The sequence below is a fragment of the Cervus elaphus genome, chromosome 15 (assembly GCF_910594005.1).
Source record: "Cervus elaphus chromosome 15, mCerEla1.1, whole genome shotgun sequence".
Taxonomy (NCBI): domain Eukaryota; kingdom Metazoa; phylum Chordata; class Mammalia; order Artiodactyla; family Cervidae; genus Cervus; species Cervus elaphus.
In genome coordinates this window covers 52,996,258-53,017,023 of record NC_057829.1, presented here as the reverse complement: position 1 = coordinate 53,017,023, position 20,766 = coordinate 52,996,258, and the positions used below count along the sequence as shown (strand labels likewise).

Sequence of the window (20,766 nt, the reverse complement as noted above, 5' to 3'; positions counted from 1 at the left end):
GGACCAGGAGGACTGAGGTAGGCTTACAGAGGTTAGGATGGGAGAGATAAATTAAAGGCAGACATCAATGACATGATCTTCGTTTAGCACTTTTCTAGGAAGTTTCAGATTTCAAAATATCCTCATACTATTGATAAAGACAAAGAGAGGTGAGGTAGATGATGTGCCCTTGGTTACATAGCTCATTAATGACAACTCTAGCACTGGGGGGAGACGGGGGGTCTCAGTCACTTAGGTCCAACTCTTTGTGACCCCACAGACTGCAGCCCACCAGGCTCCTCTGTCTATGGGGTTCACTGGGCAAGAATACTGGAAAGGGGTGCCATTTCCTCCTCCAAAGGAGTCACCCTGGAGGGCACCCAGGGATCAAACCCATGTCTCCAGTTCTGGTAGGTGAGCCGTTTGAGAAGTCTCTTTAGCACTGGAACTCAGATCTAAATCTAGGTTTTCTCTAGTACTCCACACTCAATCAATATACCTCAGCATGTTGCCATGTCTTAATAATTGTTTTCAACGTCCTCATCACCATTTCTATTAATATCTGGTCTTCCTAGGATACTGAGGAATTGGTTCCTACCCTAACATCACTGAAGTGGTGAATCTCAATGCTACTCATACTGAATCACTGACAGGACAGGCTTTCAGTCACCAAGTCAGAATACAGGCTGCATTTGGGTGCTGTGGCACAGAACACTTCTTTCATAAATATAATGTGGCTTCCAAGACTTTCACACCCAGTGGTCTCGGCTTCCTCAGTGTGTGCCAGTGTGTGCCGAACCGCGGAGTTAAGTGATCAGTTTGGACACCTCAGAAACATACAAACTTGCACAAAGTTTAAATGTGGTAAATTTCTTTCTAGATTTTTTTATAAACTTCTACATATGTTAAGAAAAGTGTTACAGTAAATGAAAGGATGAGAATTTAGAGTACTTACTGCAAGTTCCGCCACTGAACATTGGAATAGTTTCAAACATCATCTTGTGAAACAACAGTGCCACTGGTCTATAATCCAGATGATTCTTTAACAGGTAGCTATAATAATACACATAGCGCCTCTGACTGGGAATAGTTACTCCCTGGTGAACAGACAAAAAATGACAAAAAGGCAAAGTCAAAAGAAAAGTTTCATTGTATCCACTGAAGAACATATATACATTAGAAATCTGACCTTAAATGATCTAACATTTAAATCTAGCTCGGTAATAGAGTAAATCAAAGCAAGGAAATATAATAACTCTTCTCCCTTAAAATGCAATCAAAACACTCCCATCTATTCAATGATCACAACAATCTTTGAACCATGAACCCAATAAGCAAAGGCCAGTGCATATCCAAAATAACTGTCAAAAGCCTTCACACATAGGGTTCCGCACAAGGATTTATAGAACAAAATTCCTCACAAACCTGGATACTTATTTTCTAGGCAAAAGCCTATCGGAATCAGCAAACTAAAGGCATACTGCCTTTATGAGACAGAAATAGCAGCAGCAAAAAAGATGTTGGCTTTAGACACCAACAAAAACAAGAGTATGTAGCTGACACAAATGTATGCTATAATCTGATAACAAAGGTACTTAAAGGTGTCCCTGAGCTACTATGTTACCTTGGAAATACATAACGTTTTAGAAAAGTTAAGTATGTTCTTGTTGTTCAATTGTGAAGTCATGTCTGACTCTTTGAGATCCCGTGAAATGAAGCATGCCAGGCTTCTCTATCTTTCACTATCTCCTGGAGCTTGTTCAAACTCATGTCCACTGAGTTGGTGAGGCCATCTAACCATCTCATCCTCTGTCGTCCCCTTCTCTTGCCCTCAATCTTTCCCAGCATCAGGGTCTTTTCCAATGAGTTAGCTCTTCACATCAGGTGGCCAAAGTATTGGAGCTTCAGCTTTAGCATCTGTCCTTCTAATAAATATTCAGGGTTGATTTCCTTTAGGATTGACTGGTTTGATCTCCTTGCTGTCCAAGGAACTCTCAAATATACAAATGCTAAAAATATATACAATTCATGTGGTGTTTAAATGGAGACCCTGACTTACCTCAAGAAAAAAAAATCTAATGTGTGCAGCAATGCATTCACTAATGGGCTCAATAAATGAGGTATTAGGGAACTTACTGAAGGTTTCTTTTCCTGTTACACAATATGACTTCAGGGAAATTTAAACATTCAGCCTAGAATTTGCAGTATTTCTCTTATAGATGTCGTATCAGCATCTAAATTGCCCAATGTATTAAAACCTCTGGACTTTTATGCTTTCCTTCCCTAATGAATAGTAGAAAGTACATTTATATAAGTTTAAAGATACGTATGTTGAATGGCAGGTATACAGGTATTCATTTCAGTACTTTTATAAAGGTTAGTATTATTTTATTACAATTAAAAAAATACATAAAGTACCAAATAATGGAAAAAGATCTAAGATTATGGGTATAGTACAAAGATCATTCAATCAGGAGACTTGGATGTGAATGCTGATAGTCAAAACACAAATTCTATTTCTTCAGGAAAATGAAGACAATAATACTACCTTCACAAGATTCTCATGGGGATTAAATACTAAATGAAGTTAACACAAAACCATGCTAAAACAACAAAATATTATAGAAATCCAAATCAGTGATTTTAGAAATTCTACCAAATATTTGAGGTATAATTTTTGGAACTGCAGTATTTTTAGTTCTACATATTTTCTTAAACAAACAGAATGAAAGCTGTGTTATTTTAAGAGTTGCTACAAATACCAATGTAAAAACTATCATTAAATTTTAAAAACTGTTAAGCTTAAAATTATTCTCTATATCACATTACTTAATGCCACTTAACCCTGACCCCCAAAAAAACCCTTTTCATGTTCATCAAGGTAAAACATAGAATTGCAAAGCAGGTTTGGGGAAACAGTACACAGAAGATGGATGGGGGGGATCTTTTTTGAACCATGTATATTTATAAAATCTAGTCTAAAAATTAAAATCAAATTAAAATTAAAAAATTAAATCAATGGAAACCTTTAAGACAACCAAGTTGTCAAGTTATTTATTGGGGTTTAGTGGAATGAAAGATGATCTTTTTTCTCCTTATCTTCATTCTTGGTATAAGTGTGCATGAAATAACTAGAAGATTTTCAAAGTTTTAATTTTATTCAAGTAGCAAGTGATTGGTAGTTTATCTGTAATACAGGTTTTAGAAAGCCAGTTAATCCTTAACAAAAAGGCAAATGCATAGAGAAAAAATGCTATGAATCTAATAGCTGCTAGCAATGAATGAGTAATTAATGTGTAATTACAAGAATCAAAATTATTGACACAATTCAAAGAAAAATGCTGGAAAATGTAATTTTAAATGTATTATTTTACTATCAAATTATGTATAATTAGTCTTCTGTATCTTAACTTTGCAATCCTTATCTGTTAGCTCACCAGCATCTCAAATTCAATGTGCCCAAATTAACAGATATTTAAAACTTGTGGAGAAATCAAAAGCTTTACAGATACAGACAAGCAAATGCTAAAAGAGTTCAGCACCACCAAATCAATTTTAGTTTTGTTAGATCTCTATATTTGATAATAAATAAACTCTAGCTTTGTTTAAAAAAAAAAAAAAAAAAAAAGGTTGGAAGGTCCAAATGTGTACTATAAGCCCTTGAAATGTCCTCACTCTATTCTTGTCTCTCACGGCTGTGTGATGCACCTAACTAAAATGTAAATAACAATACAATGAATCACAATGTAATCTAGGATTTGAAATAAAACGAGCAAAACTTCCACACTAAGTTGACAATGTGATTTATAACACTTTAAACATCATATATCCTGAATGCATACACTGAAAACAATGATTCATGTGCATGTTTTACCTACAGCATCTTGAATATTAAGATTAAATTTAAATATATATATCTTTTAAAAAATCTAAGAAATGAACTTACTGATCTTCAAAAATTCTACATATATGAAAAGAGGGCTGACCTTTAAAAGTTCTTGAAGATTAAAAATTACATATTCAAATTTTTCCATTTTTCATTAAATTAAGACTAATAAAAATCAATTCTATTCTTGAATTATTTTTTAAGCTAAACTGGTCTATAACTACATCCCCAAAATATAGTTCTCTCTACCACTAAAATAGTCTCCTAGAAAATTACTTATATTCTTAACTTTTCTTCCTCAAGTAAAACATTAAAACCACTTTAATTTTAGCTAAACTTAGCATTCTACAGGTTGACTTAGGATCACATTCCTGGCCATCATCTCAAAAGGCAGCCACTGCTTCAATTCCCTTTTATTCACAGGCCAGGAGGATGTTTAGTGTTTCTCCCACTATTCCTTCTAGCTTACATTTCTACTGTCTTTACTTAGCCTCACCTATCCAAATCTGAATCACTCAATAACTCTTTCCCCTGGTATACACTTATTAACACCTGACTACAATGTTTTCAGCATTTTGTTTATCCACCTCTCTTTCTGTCCAGTTCCAAACATCACCATCAAAGAACTAAGTTCTCATTTTACTGGGAACCCTGAGGTAACCCAATGTGAGCACCCTCAGAATTATTTTCTCTCACCTTAAAATCTTTTTAGTGCTGATATTTTATAAAAGTGTCTCTTCATGTTCACACTGGTTCCATTTTTGCAAGTGTTCTATGAATTATCGCCTCTCTGGCATCGGCCTTTATTCTCTCCACCTGTCCATCCTAATAGAAAGCTCAGATAACTCATCCTTTATCCAAAATAAGCAAACAACTCTAAGACCAAAAACATATACTCTTCCAAAATCTTGTATCCCTCTCAAACTTGCATCTTGTCTCTCTTCAAACTCTTGAAGAGAAGTCTCCTTAACTCCTGGAAATCTGTCAGCATAAGGCTGATTTCTTAAAGGTTTTTAGTTCTAATGGTCATTAATTGTCATTTTCTACTGTTTTCCTATCATTGTGGCTCATTTTTTGGCTGCCATTTTGAAAACTCCCTGCTTCTTTCACAGGATACACTCTGTAAAGGTTTTCTCTGATCTTTATTGGCTATCTCTTCTCTTCTTGTCCCCCCAAAATCGATCTCAGCTATCCCCTCTTTATATCAATCCTATCTACTTCAGTCTCAGTCTCAGTTCAGTCGCTCAGTCGTGTCTATTTGCGACCCCATGAACCGCAGCACGCCAGGCCTCCCTGTCCATCACCAACTCCCAGAGTTCACCCAAACCATTGAGTTGGTGATGCCATCCAACCATCTCATCCTCTGTCATCCCCTTCTCTTGCCCTCAATCTTTCCCAGCATCAGGGTCTTTTCCAATGAGTCTGCTCCTCACATCAGGTGGCCAAAAGACTGGAGTTTTCAGCTTCAACATCAGTCCTTCCAATGAACACCCAGGACTGATCTCCTTTAGGATGGACTGGTTGGATCTCCTTGCAGTCCAAAGGACTCTCAAGAGTCTTCTCCAACATCACAGTTCAAAAGCATCAATTCTTCAGCGTTCAGTTTTCTTTACAGTCCAACTCTCACATCCATACATGACTACTGGAAAAAACCATAGCCTTAACTAGACGTAGACAGACTTTTGTTGACAAAGTAATGTCTCTGCTTTTTAATATGCTGTTTAGGTTGGTCATAACTTTCCTTCCAAGGAGTAAGCGTCTTTTAATTTCATGGCTGCAATCACCATCTGCAGTGCTTTTGGAGCCCAGAAAAATAAAGTCAGCCACTGTTTCCACTGTTTCCCCATCTACTTCAGTAGTTTAATTATAAACCTTACACATTAACTCCAAAAACTGTGTCTCTCAATATGATTTCACTCCTCACTTCCAGTCCAGAATTCACATGGCTGGACATTTCAAGCTGGAAATCTCACAAGCGTGTAAAAAACAACAATATATCAGAGGTGAAGCTTTCATAGTCTTGCCATGGACCAGCCTCTGTTAATTACTCAACTTACTATTTTCTCCAGCATCTGAGGGCCAAATCTCTTCTAATACCATCACTATCATAGAGCAAAGGAAACACACTTTTAATTTGACAAAAATATAAGATTAATCACATAAACAATTAATTCAAAATGTTAAATGGCTTCCCAGTGTCTCCCCAAATAAGAACAAATTTATCAAACACTATAATTCTTCATGTTTGTTGTTTAGTTACTACGTTGTGTCCGACTCTTCCACAATCCCAGGCTCCTCTGTCCATGGGATTTCCCAGGCAAGGATACTGGAGTGGGTTGCCATTTCCTTGTCCAGGGAATCTTCCTAACCCAGGAATCAAACCTGCGTCTCCTGCTTGGCAGGCAGATTCTTTACCACTGAGCCACCAGGGAAGCCCATAATTTTTTAACAAACATAAAAATACAGTTCAAATTCATTTTCTACTCTTATGTCTCACAACTCCCTTCCACATACTCTTACTTTTGGCCAAACTATTTAACCTCCCCTGTATTATGCTTTCTGGTTTTAACAATGTTATCCTTATCACACTGAGGTAGGAGGGCAATGTGAGCAGTCCTCTGGGAAGTTACATCCCTTCCAATACCTGGACCAATTTAAATAACATAATTATTTGATGCTTCAAGTTATAATAGCAGGCTGAAATACAAATCTGGTACCTACTTCTTAAAGACTCCTACACATTTTCACTCTTAAGAGGGTCTATTCAGACTTTGCATTTCACCTTGAAACATTTATGATAACATGCTTATTAATAAAGCTGTGGTACATATACACAATGGAATATTACTCAGCTATTAAAAAGAACACATTTGAGTCAGCTCTGATGATGTGGATGAAACCAGAGCCTATTATACAGAGGAAGTCAGAAAGAAAAACACGAATACAGTATATTAACGCATCTATATGGAATTTAGAAAGATGGTAATGACGACCCTATAGGCAAGACAGTGAAAGAGACACAGATATAAAGAACAGACTTTTTGGACTCTGTGGGAGAAGGCAAGGGTGGGATGATTTGTGAGAATAGCACTGAAACATGTATATTACCATATGTGAAACAGATGACCAGTGCAAGTTCAAAGCATGAAACAGGGCACTCAAAGCCGGTGCACTGCGACAATCCAGAGGGATGGGATGGGAAGGGAGGTGGGAGGGGGGTTTGGGATGGGGGACACATGTACACCTGTGGCTGACTCATGTCAATGTATGGCAAAAACCACCACAATACTGTAAAGTAATTAGCCTCCAATTAAAATAAATTTTAAAAAACTGTCCATTTTCCACTGACATTTTCAAATTCATTAGCATAGATCTGAATATAATTTTTAATATCACTTTCACACTGTAGTTCTATCTCCTTTCTCAAACCTGTGATTTTTCTGTTTTCTCTTTTCTTTTTCCTTTGATTGGCTTCCAAAAAGATGTATTGATTTTAATGGCATTTTTTAACAATCAGTGTTTGGATTTATTAGTTCAAATGGCTTACTGTTTGCTAACTCATAAATTTACATTTTCATCTTTATTAATCTATCTCTCTCCAATTTGCTATTATCTTAATAACACCTAATATGAATTTCTATTTCCTCAATGACCCAAAATTATTTAAGTGTTTTTAAGTTTCCAAAATAGAACTGCCATATGACCCAGCAATCCCACTGCTGGGCATACACACTGAGGAAACCAGATCTGAAAGAGACACGTGTGCCCCAATGTTCATTGCAGCACTGTTTATAATAGCCAGGACATGGAAGCAACCTAGATGCCCATCAGCAGACGAATGGATAAGGAAGCTGTGGTACATATACACCATGGAATATTACTCAGCCATTAAAAAGAATTCATTTGAATCAGTTCTAATGAGATGGATGAAACTGGAGCCCATTATACACAGTGAAGTAAGCCAGAAAGATAAAGACCAATACAGTATACTAACGCATATATATGGAATTTAAAAAGATGGTAATGATAACCCTATATGCAAAACAGAAAAAGAGACACAGGTGTACAGAACAGACTTTTAGACTCTGTGGGAGAAGGTGAGGGAGGGATGTTCAGAAAGAACAGCATTGAAACAAGTATACTATCAAGGGTGAAACAGATCACCAGCCCAGGTTGGATGCATGAGACGGGTGCTCAGGGCTGGTGCACTGGGAAGACCCAGAGGGATGGGATGGGGAGGGAGGTGGGAGGGGGGATCGGGATGGGGAACACACGTAAATCCATGGCTGATTCATGTCAATGTATGGCAAAAACCACTACAATACTGTAAAGTAATTAGCCTCCAATGAATAAAAATAAATGGAAAAAAATAAAAAATAAAAAAAAGAGTTTTTAAGTTTCCAAATAGTTGATTGAGTTTGATTAAACATTTTAACAAATTTTCTCATTCTACTGAATTATAACAAAGGGATGGGGCTTATATATTTCTACTTGGAGGTGAGATTTTTATGGCTGGCCTAATGAATTATTAGTACTGATAACTTTTTTTAATGAGAAAACAAATATATTTTATGGGATTTTATTATATTATTCAAGGAATCTACATATCTTCTTATTTTGTATTTTCCTGATCTTCAAGTGAGGGCTTCCTAGGTTGCTCAGTGGTAAAGAATCTGCTTGCCAATGCAGGAGACACGGGTTTGATCCCTGGGTCCAGAAGATCCCCTAGAGGAGGAAACAGCAATGGCACTCCAGTATTCTTACCTGGAGTACCCCATGGATAGAGGAGCCTGGTGGGCTGCAGTACCCGGGGTTACAAAGACTCGGACATGACTGAGGAAAGGAGCACACACGTACGATCTTCAAGTACGTTAAGAAGATTTCTACTGGCACTGCTATCAATTTTTCTAATTTCTTACAGTTTTCGCTTAATATATTGTGATGTTATGTTTAACACTCCATCATTGCTAAGTCTGCATTGTGGAGTGTGCTCTGTGTTAATATAAAATGGTATTCTTGGTCCAGTTTTACCCATTTTGCTGTGCATCAACCCTCTTATATCATCTTCTTCAAGATGAATTTACAATCTAGATTCCTCAGTTTAAAAGGTAATTTTCTTCCTCAGTAAACTACTCACTAGCACATCTAAACTCAGAAACAATGTAAATGTTTTAACATGACACTGTTTGCTTAAAAATTTGGAAACCCATGTTTCAGAGTGATCACAGTAAGATTATTACAGGAAAGTAATTCAAAAAAGGGAGAAATATGGCTCTTAAGAATGGTGATTATTACAATGACATCATATAATAGTGTATGTTCAGATGCTCAGTTGTGTCCGACTCTGTGCAACCCCAAGGACACAAGTTATTGTATATTAAGCTACATATATCCCTAAAACTACAACCACTTTACAAGATAGATCTCTTCTATTTTAAGGATAAGAAAACAGTCCTAATGTACATAATCACTTTTGTTTTTGTTTTGTTCAAAAACAAGATCTGAACCTAAGTAAGAGTCTAATTTTTTTCACTCCTATGTCCTGGGTTTTCTAACAGAATGCATACTAGCTATGCAAACTGAAAGACATCACAACCTCTCAGAGCTCTTGTTTTTCCCACTGACAAAAAAACTTCCAAAGTTTAGAGTATTACTGTGCTTCAGTTCTATGAAACTAATTATAAACAGTGTGCTGAACAGTGGTACATTAACCACAGAATCCTTGAGAATAATATGAAACAGAAAACTGCTATTTTTTTCTTTGTGTAGCTCCAGGTTTATATGCTGTCTACTTTGGCAACTGCAATGGGAAGAGAGCAACATTGCTCTCTGTGTAGCATCCTCTCCCCTTTGGGATGCTCTCTCTCTCTTTCCCTGTGACATGGGGGGAGAAAGACGTGGGGCCTAGTCTTCAGCTTTGGATATATGCCCCAAGCCTCTGGCCAGAATGTCTGGTTAAGGATAGATACATACCCGAATTCAGGTAAACTAGAACCTAATCTAGAAATTTTTGCTTGAATTGTAGCTCTCGTCCCACTGCAGTTGCTAAAGTAGACAGCACATTAACCTGGAGCTACTACCTTGCCATTACTTGTGAAGAGTCTGCCTAAAATAAATGTATAGAAAGATGAAAAAAGAGAGTTGAGAGACAGATTTCTGACATATGTTAAACATCTAGATCCAGGTCAGAGTTTCTAGGTTTATAAAAGCCAATAAATGTCTCCTTATGTTTAAGCTATTTTGAGTTGGGTTTCTGTGACTTGAAACTGAAAAGGTTCTAATATATTAAAATACACTTCTTTTTTCCTTTTTAAAAATTTCTATTTTTACTTTGGCTTTGGGGATTAAAATAATAAAACTAACTTGGATAGGAGAACATAGTACAGTAGAAAGAATATTGGATTTGAGGTTAAGAGATATGGTTTTCAGTTATTACATAGACTAAATGACCAGGGGAAAATGATCTTTGCAAATCTGTTTTACCATTTATATTAAATGGGTTCTGAATTACATAATTGCTAAGATTCTTCACGGCTCAGTGGTAAAGAAACCACCTGCCAACGCATGAGACAAGGGTTTGATCCCTGGTCAGCAAGATCCTCTGGAGGAGGAAATGGCAACCCACTCCAGTATTCTTGCCTGGGAAATCCCATAGACAGAGGAGCCTGGGGGTTTCTGGTCCATGAGGTTACAAAAGAGTCAGACATGACTTAGTGACTAAACAACAAAAGATTCTTCAAGGTATAATAATTTTACAACTTTATGCATATATAGATTGGATAACAGGTTTAAATACCATGTATTAGTGAAACACAGTTTAGCCCAGGAGAATTACTGTGTTATAAAAAATAAAAACCTTACAGTCAGAGCTTTATTAAGCCAAAAAAGAGGATAATTATAGCTTACTTTGCTTGAAATGAAAAGATGAGACATTTTCATTAGGTTACCATATGGGGAAACTTAATAAATAAGACTAGAAAAAAATAACCTGATTATACTAGCACACAAATTCATTCCTCAGAGAAACTAGAAAATTTCCTCTTCTTGGGGTCACTCAGAATAAAGTATCTATTACTTCTAGAAGATAGAAGTCTTCATTAAAGATAAGCTAATGAATTCATGTAGAGAGATAACAACACACAAGAACTTTAATAAAACTGCTTTGAAAACAAACCTTCTCCAAAAGAAAATCAAAACCTCAAAATTTTTTCCTAAAAGTTAAAGAAAGTAAGTATTAATGCATACTTAATCTGCCACCACTCTAGAAGGGAGAAGACAAAAGAAAGAGAGGAGTAGCAGAGGTTTTGGTATGTTTGTCATGGAACAGAAGTTTATCTCTCTGAATTCAGAAATGTGGGGCATCTTTCCAAAATATACACTTACCAGTATTGGTAGGGCATTTTAATTCAATTCATAGTTGGTAATAAATATGGTTATCTATTTTAATTCTGAAATGTAAGTACAAATGCAAATAGGGTAAGGCATAGACTAGACGGGAAGCAATCCTAGAAGCTTTATTTGAGTGGGAACCATCAACACCTCATTTTAGACTTTTTGCCATGTGCTCATAAGGTAAAGACCAAATATGCAAAGAAATGATTCCTAGAAAAGTAATAACATGGTTGCTTTCTTATAAATTACTGAATAAAAGAGTCTTCCCTCAAGTAGTTATCCTACTTTCTCTTACTTTTTTTAAGTAACAGGTGATCAGTTGTACTTCGACTTCTCTGCAACAATCAAACCCTCAAGTATTATTTGGGTATTACTAACTGCATACTTTATGGTAAAGAGGCACCCACCACTCTGCCATCTAATTTGTACCAAGTATACCAAGAAAAATGGCAAGACTGCACTAGATTAATCTGAGGAGAGTCTCTGCAAAGTCTATAAATCTTAAAACAAAAACAGGACAACTAGCTCCTCTTTCTTCAAATCAACGGGGAGGAGTTGGGAGGAGCAGCATGGAAGAGAGGGTAGGGAAGATGGAGGGGAAGGGGAAGAGGAGGAGAAGAAATATTTTGCTCCTATAAAAATGTCACAAGGACATAACTTTCTTCAGTATCTTAGTGTTTCTCTGTAGTTAAAATTGGGCTTCCCTGACAGCTCAAGACGGTTAAGGATACAAGCAAAAGAACATTAAAGACAGTTCTAATAAAATTAATCCTACACAAACTGCAAAACTGATAAAATACATATATCTTCTATAATTGTGGTTCACAATTTCAAAAATTCAAATTCATAGACTCAACCTAAAATACTGCTAAGAGGATAAATCTCTTAGCAGATGTTTCAAGAATAAAACCACTTTGGATAATTAATTATATTTATTATAAGATACTTATTTCTCTGGAAAAAAATTCCACAGTTATATAACATCAGCTTTAATATGCTCCACTAAGTTTTCTTATGATAAGAGAAAGTTTATTTTTCTAAGCTCTCTTATTTTTATTTTCCACTAAGTTTTCTTATGATAAAAGACACATTTTTAAAAGTTAAAAATATATTATTATATATATTATTATTTCTAACCATTAGATGAGGTCATACTTGTAGATTGCAACAGAAAAAGTAAGACTGTTGTAGTACCTCTATCAAACAATTTTTCCCATTCCAAAAAAAACCTGAAAAGTATGAAGCAGGTCATGAAAGGACTGGAGATGCCACTTCTCTTCAGCATATGATGTCTCAGCTTAGCCAGCTACTAGTTTTCATCAAATACATGCATAGTGACACAAACAATAACTCCTGATTTGGAGTCCTTTTTGGAAACTTCAGAGGACATTGACATTTTCAAAACGGTGAAGTTTCTTGGCCCAGAAAAAGGCTTCTGAAGCAATCTCATTATTCTGTAGACAGAGAGTACACCTTAATGCCTAGCAAAACATATGGTTTTACAGCTCTGGTAAAATCAGAAGCTCTACCTGTCACTGTGACTCCATCCTGTGTTCACCAGAATGCATTGATGTGTAAGACTCTACCATTAATCCCAAGAGAAAGCTTATCTACTGTTGTGAAAGTATCCTACTGCTTCACAAAAGCCAAGTTTTGAATCACAGACTGTGCAAGAGGATTTGTCACAAAAAAAATCTACTGTTGAGAGAGTTGCCAAATTCAGGAAAGTCAGGACTTTAAATAAAGGATTCTTAAGAGGTTTTTATCAAGAAGTGGTAGCATCTATGCAATTCTTTGCTACACATTAAATAAGTTCACTGGCTTTAGGAAGACAAATACTATAGCTAGACTTTTACCTGCATAATACACAAATTCATTAACACAGTTTAACTCTCCAATATTGAAACAAAACTGTGGAGTCATAATCCTTTCCTTCCTAACAGATGCAGGATCTTGCCAAAAATGATCTCAATAACTAGATGGCAAAGAAAATGACGCAACATGAATTTATCTGAAGAGTTTTAGAGAATTCTTATTTGCTAACACAAGCCTACCTAAAAAAAAAAAAAGATTCCAGTTTACTCTTTCATTCTTTCATGAGATAGGGTTCTGAGCATTTGTTTTCACCAAGAACAAAGTCAAAGCTAACTGGATATCAAAAATGACATAAAAATTGCCAAGTCAAAGACAATGGCATAGTTTCAATGTGTTATTTAAAGACTAAATAGTAGGACTCTTTCACGAAATTTACTACTGAGCAGAAAACCAAAGTTTAATTTTGCTTAATCTGTACCACTCGGATTTATTCATTACTCTCAAGCAGTGGCCACTGATTCTGGCATAAAAAAGTGAAACATAATTCGGGAATATTTAGGTTTTTTTTTTTTTTTTTCATAATTTTAAAAAGGTATATAATGTAAATAGTTTAAAAGTCCCTAACTTAAAGCTAGTTCTATGAAGCACAAGCTGGAATAAAGATTGCCGGGAAAAATATCAATAACCTGATAGGCAGATGACACCACCCTTATGGCAGAAAGTGAAGAAGAACTGAAGAGCCTCTTGATGAAAGTGAAAGAGGAGAGTGAAGAAGTTGGCTTAAAGCTCAACATTCATAAAACTAAGATCATGGCACCTGATCCCATCACTTCATGGCAAATAGATGGGGAAACAGTGACTGACTTTATTTTTTGGGCTCCAAAATCACTGCAGATGGTGACTGCAGCCATGAAATCAAAAGACGCTTGCTCCTTGGAAGAAAAGCTATGACCAACCTAGATAGCATATTAAAAAGCAGAGACATTACTTTGTCAACAAAAGTCCATCTAGTCAAGGTCATGGTTTTTCCAGTAGTCATGTATGGATGTGAGAGTTGGACTATAAAGAAAGCTGAGCGCTGAAGAATTGATGCTTTTGAACTGTGGTGTTGGAGAAGACTCTTGAGAGTCCCTTGGACAGCAAGGAGATCAGTCCTGGGTGTTCACTGGAAGGACTGATGTTGAAGCTAAACTCCAATCCTTTAGCCACCTGGTGCGAAGAGCTGACTCACTGGAAAAGACCCTAATGCTGGGAAAGATTGAGGGTAGGAGAAGAAGGGGACGACAGAGAGATGGCTGGATGGCATCACCGACCCAATGGACATGAGTTTGGGTAAACTCCAGGAGATGGAGATAGACAGGGAAGCCTCGAATGCTGCGATCCACCGGTTTGCGAAGAGTCAGACACGACTGAGTGACTGAACTGACCTGAAAGCTAGTTCTGGCTTCACATTACAAGTTTTCTATTTTTAAATTCTTTTTACCTTCTTTCTTTTCAAAGACCGAAATGTGTGGTGTTCATCAACCCTGTTTTAAATTTCTACCACTGCTTCGGTGACTGTACTTTAATTTGACCCATCTCTCTAGCTTTTCTTCTCCTTCAGTCTCTTTCCCTTGTGCTGTCCTACACTTACTCACTTAAGTACAGAAAAATTTACCTTCTATACTTTCAATCAGTAAAAGCAGCTGTTCCCCTCTACATGAAGAAAGAATGAACCAAAATAAACATCTCAGGTCCTCTGCTCTGGAATTCATTTTAGTGCTATCATTCCACGGTACACGCAGTATACAGAAATGTACAGCAAGTTATTATAATCAATATTCACCAAATCATGCATTAACAGTAAGATTCAATTTTGCAAACTATCATCAATAAACCATGCTTTGGTATCTTTAAATATAATTCAAAAAAGTAACAACAAATAAAACAAGTGAGGAAGAAGTAAAGGAACAAAATCAATGCAACTATCCAGCTGAAAATGATAGGTTATGACCACCTATGTCTCTGTTTTGAAGTTAAATTAAAAAGGAACTAGTTTAAACTTGAAGAAAGCCCTCCTCATTGTAACAATTATTAAAACTATAATAAATTTTCACATAAAGTTCAGAGGTCTTCCTCAATAGAGCTCTCTTTTCCCTATCTATCTGAAGTAGTTTGGTTTTTTTCCTTTCTTGGAGACAGAAATGTACAAACTCCCTTTGAAAGAAATGTAAACATGTTTTGTCATACTTACTATCTAAAGAAATAAATTCCTTGAAAATCACTGTAAAAATTCTCCCAAGAGTTCGCTTTTTGCTTTCATATGTATTACACAAATTTGTCAATGATTTTTAGCAGCCTTTAGTTTTCTGAATAAGAACCTTTGACTAATCTTAATTATAATTTCACTTACAAATATTCAAATCAAAAAATAATCTTTATGTATTATAAAAGAAAAGATCACACTTTACTAAGTAATGGCATCCAAGTTATTATCCAAAAACATTGTATTTTCAAGCAGGTTTCAGAAATATAAATCTTACTTTTGATCAATGTGCTACTTTTTAAAATGCTTTGTAAAGATTTCATGAGACCAAACTTTGCAATCCTGTTAATAGGTAAGATCTGCTAGCATGATATGAAAATGCAGGCATGAACAGAAAAACTGAATGAATCTGCCATTTGCTCGTATGAAAGTTAAGGTATCATACTGACTTAAATGTTTAGAGGAAGGAAAATAAGGGTTACCAACTATCTTTGTAAAAATTTATTTTCCAATAAATTCTCAAATCTAAGAAGACAGAAGGAAAAAAAAAATCAAAGATAACTTACCTTTTTGTCTCTGGTCCTTACTTCCCCGTAGAAATCTAGGGCCTCTTGTGCCTTTAAAAATTTGCCCCGATGTAACAAATATGCACAAATCATTACACCAGTTCGTCCCTTTCCAGCTTTACAGTGAATCGCTGCAACATGATTGTCATCCTCACTTAGCCATTGGTCAAGATCTTCACAAAAGGGCTTGATAAGTTCTAACTGTGGTGGATTATGGTCTTCAAAGGGATACTGTGCAACTGTGATAAAAAAATGACCTCAGAATAAGAAAATAATTTCACTTGAATTGCTTATTACAAGTAGGTTAACTTTAGAAATGTTGCATATAAATAGTTTAAAAATATCCGAACCATAAAGAAAAAGAATTTATTGTCTGGTAATTTTCTAATTTTTGAACAGAAAATAATCTCTCATTAACTCAAATTTATCCATTAGAAAGGTAAGTCAAGTATTGTTTTCCTCACTTCATGATGGAGGCAATGGAGGAGCAACATATCAGAGGTCACAGCATAACAGAGGAAGAGGTAAACTCACAATGAAACATCACATAGCCTCTTATCAGGACTCGCAATACATTTTCTAGCAGAAGGAACTGTAATATCTATAACACTGCATTATCACAAAGTATGTATTCCAAAGAAAGTACATAACACTAATAAATCAGCAGTGCAAAAGACTGCATTTTATGCTTTAACAAAAAGGCCAAGCATGTGGTTTTAAAGATGGTCTTGAAAATGTAACTGTTGCATACACACAACTCTAAAGACATTTACAAAAGACACTAAAAAAAATTTTTTTTTATAATGTATACAACTGTAGCAAAGTTTATCAAGTAAAGTTTCAGGACTTTTCACATAAGTTATAAGAACTCAAAACTTCTCTGTTCCCCATAGTTGGGGTTGAGGTTTTAAAAAAATTTTTTCTTAGAAATAAGACTTTAAATACATCACTTAAATTTTATCTTATTGGTCTCTGCCTAGGTTCCACTCTATAAAAATCCTTACAACATTCAACTAATTATCCTCTGTGTCATTTATATATGTGAAAAGTATGTCTTTTATATCTTCAACCAAATCATTCATAATGTGACACAGATACACTCAATTAAGCCTTTGGTATGACAGAACAGCTCTTCAGACAGTGACTGCTACTACAGGGAGTCTCAGGACAGCTTTGATTTAGTCATCTGCCTAGCTGAGCCACCATTTATCTTCATTTCCCCAGTGGCATACAAAAATATCCAGGAAAACTTGTTAAATGTCTATCCAAAGGTGGATAAGGCTCGATTAAAACACTCTTTGACCAGTAAATAGCAAAAATCCACTAAAAATGAAACATTCTTAGTAATAAATCTACCCTAGCTCTCAGTTATTAGCACTTCTGAATTCTTAAACCAACTGTTTGAAAGTCTGTCCTAAATATTTAGGAAGGAACAATAGCAAATACATTAGCTTCTCAATGTTCCCGGTCTCTAGTCGTTCTAAGAGTGCCACAAACACAAATGAAAGTTTTTGTGGACTCTGAGATAAAATATGCTACACCTGGAGAAAAACTCACTTAAAGCAGTTCTTGCTCTCATCTATCAGGCTCCTTTTATCTACATTTCATTATACCCTTTTTCCACTGTGCAGGTCGTGTTCCATTATAGAATTAAGTCATTCTCCTTTCTCCCTGTAATCTCTTACTATTACGTCAAACGCCTCAAACCACAGATATAACCCTTTCTTTATTCTGTTAGTCTATAAATTTTTCCCAGTTTTCAGTTAATTCAGTTATAGTCTCCCTCATTTACATGACACTTGTTTCCAAAAACACAACAGCAAAATTAGTTTCAAATTTTCTAAGATCATCTTTAAGATAAATATGTCACTTAATACTTGAGATTATTCATTATTGGTATGACAGTAAAATTTAGACTGTTGGCTTCAAAAGTGTACCTATACTTACCTCTGCAATTAAATTTGGCGGTATCATAATGTCTTTCAGCACATCTAAAAGAAAAATTTTAATTTGATTTAAAATTATCCTGTGCACTTGAGGAAAAAAAGTATAACAGTAAAAAAATATTTTCTGAACCTTTATAATGTACCAGGCATTATGTTAAATATCTTAACTACTTCTTTTAATCCTAAGAATCCTATGAAGTAGGTACCATTCTTTAATCCACAGTTTACAATTAAGGAAATCTAGGTTTAAAATGCTAAGTGTACAATCAGAGCTTATACATTTGGTTACAAAACTTGTAATGTCACTAATATAAAACAGGGCAAATTCACCTGCATCCACACCTTCACCATTTCCTTTATGAATATTATACATGCTAAAGGACTTTTTTTTATTTCACATGTATGTGTAAATAACTAACTAGTTTCAATTTTATCTTTGCCTTATAGTTAAGCATACATAGTTTTCTCAAACTATTATAAAAGATGTATGTTAAAACAGTTAAAAAAAAAAAGTAGGGGCAAATTTAAAGCAAAGAATGAAAGTGAATGATGCTAATCTACTCCAACACAACATTTACTCAGTTATTTTAAACCTGATCTTTCCCTTGGTAGATAAGCCAAAGGTCATCTTTTTCAATAATCTCTCAGGTTGTAAATTTTAATTAAAGTCTGAGAGTAATGAAAAGGTAGTAAGTAAAATCAATAGAGAAAAACATTGACTTAGCATATTTACTGCATGCTAAAATTTGTCTTTTTACCAGTAGTCACACATTTGCTATCATGCACTGGCTGACTCATGATTAACAGGCCACACTTACAGGCTCAGAAAGGGATTCCATACATTAAAGTTTGTGGTCAGCAGCATCCTGGTAACTCCAACCACTAGTCAAACCAGGTTAGCACTTTAAAACAAATAAAGCCTTTTAAACCACCACTGCAAAATCCCCAAATAATCCTGCGGGGGTGTTATGTAATACAAAATATATATTTCCATGTTAATTTTCTTAAAAAACTGAAAAACTCTGAATGCTGAAACAAAACTAGTTCAAAGAGTTTCAAATAAGCAGTTATGGACCTGTGTTTTACATTTAAAAATCCTGAGGATATCTGTAAAGTTCTTTTATTTTAAACAGTTTTTAAAATGAAATCCACATGAAGAGAGGGAGTCCCCTGGCAATCACGTGGTTAGGATGGCGCTCTCACTGCCGAGAGCCCAGGTTCAACCCCTCGTCGGGGAACTAATATCCCACAAGCTTTGTGGTTGTGGCAAAAAAAAAAAAAAAAATACACATGAAAGTTGAAATAACTCTAAGCAAACTGCAATCCACTAATTTTTAACTGGTTAGATCTGAAACAAATCAGCTTTTATACTACCACTGAAAACCAAGTTTTCCCATTTTAGGATATTGTAATTCAGTATACTGAGTTTGCTAGAAAGAAAATTTATTTAATAATGATATGCATATATACACATCCTTGCTAAACAATTTCATATTCACTTATATTTTTTTAAAATGACATAAAGAAGAGAACTAACCATGAAAATAGTACCATTTTACACTGTCTTTGGTACAGATTAAAGAGGAGTATGGTCAATAGTGAACAATCCATGAAAAATGAAAGTCAGTGTTAGTTGCTCAGTTGTGTCTGACTCTGCGACCCCATGGACTGCAGCCTGCCAGGCTCCTTCATCCATGGAATCCTCCAGGCAAGAATACTAGAGTGGGTTGCCATTTCCTTCTCCAGGGGATCTTCCCGACCTAGGGATCAAACCCAGGTCTCCTACATTGTAGGCAAATCTTTACCATCTGAGCTACCAGCGAAGCCAAAGAGTCCATAATGGAATATTTTATAAGGAATCATGTAAAGATAGGGCTTAGGAGACAAGGGGAGCACTATATGCCAGGAAACAATTCTAAGAAACTGGTCTCATGACAGCAAAACAAAAATAAACATTTTGAATTTCATACAACTTCAGTTATCTATAAAATTCCCATACTTTTTCAGCAGCTCAAACACTATGACTACCTTCATACTTTGATTCTCAAGTAATATCGTTAACAGGAAAAAAACAGAGGGAAAGTGAAAACCATGAGCTACTAAATGTCTACTAGATGTGCATACCTTACAAACAAGATTCCATGTTTGCAAATTCATCCTCACAATCATATAATAGTTAATATTATCTCTTTTATATATAAGAATGCTAAGATTTAGAAGAGCATTACAAAACTTGCCCCAAACCACAATATATAAATGGAAGAGCCCAGCACTTCTGATTACAAAAGCTGAACTTTTCTCAGTACTGTTTCACACTTTCACATAAAACAAAGAATATAAAACAGTTTAGAAAACAATAACAAATTTTAGTCAAAGTCAGCATTCCTACAAGAGCATTATTTGGCATAACAGAACCAACAAACAGTGATAATGAAAACATGACAAAAAAAATTGCAAAAATCTCTACAAGTATGGATAGGGAGTATGTGAAAACATATACTGGGTCTGGTAGGGATAAAGTGATCTGGGGAGAAGTTAGTAGGGTAAAAAAGAAGACCCTCAATTAAAGCTTCTCTGATAACTGCACAAATACACACACACACTATTCCTTATCAATTTTTTGTGGTATTTTAGTGATAGGACAAGTTTTACAAAACAAACCAAAATTGAACATACATGAATGGGAAATGGGATTTGACCAAGACAAGTGTTAGGAAGATTTAACCCTTTATGCTTCCTTATAAATAGAACTCAAAAGACATCTTTTAAAAATCATCATCTCCTTTGGCTTTTACGAGATAAAAAAATGAAGATACACTGAAAGAGTTTTTATGAAGCAGCAGAAAATGAAGATAGGGATAAGATTAATAGGAGAAGTTTCCAGAGAAGTGAGACTTGCCACAGATTCAGCTAGGCATGTAGGTCTCTTCTTTACTT

General features: G+C 35.4%; 1 protein-coding gene across 2 annotated transcripts in view; it reads right to left on the bottom strand.

The window, feature by feature from the left end:
• The window catches only part of PTEN (phosphatase and tensin homolog), a 99,529-nt gene that overhangs the window by 12,664 nt on the left and 66,099 nt on the right, over nt 1–20,766 (bottom strand). For both annotated transcript variants that reach the window (XM_043926808.1, XM_043926807.1), the window contains exons 4-6: nt 17,831–17,874; nt 15,884–16,122; nt 935–1,076 (exon numbers count right to left, since the gene is read on the bottom strand). In XM_043926808.1, coding sequence (XP_043782743.1) covers nt 935–1,076; nt 15,884–16,122; nt 17,831–17,874 — 425 coding nt within the window. The remainder of the gene's footprint in view (nt 1–934; nt 1,077–15,883; nt 16,123–17,830; nt 17,875–20,766) is intronic.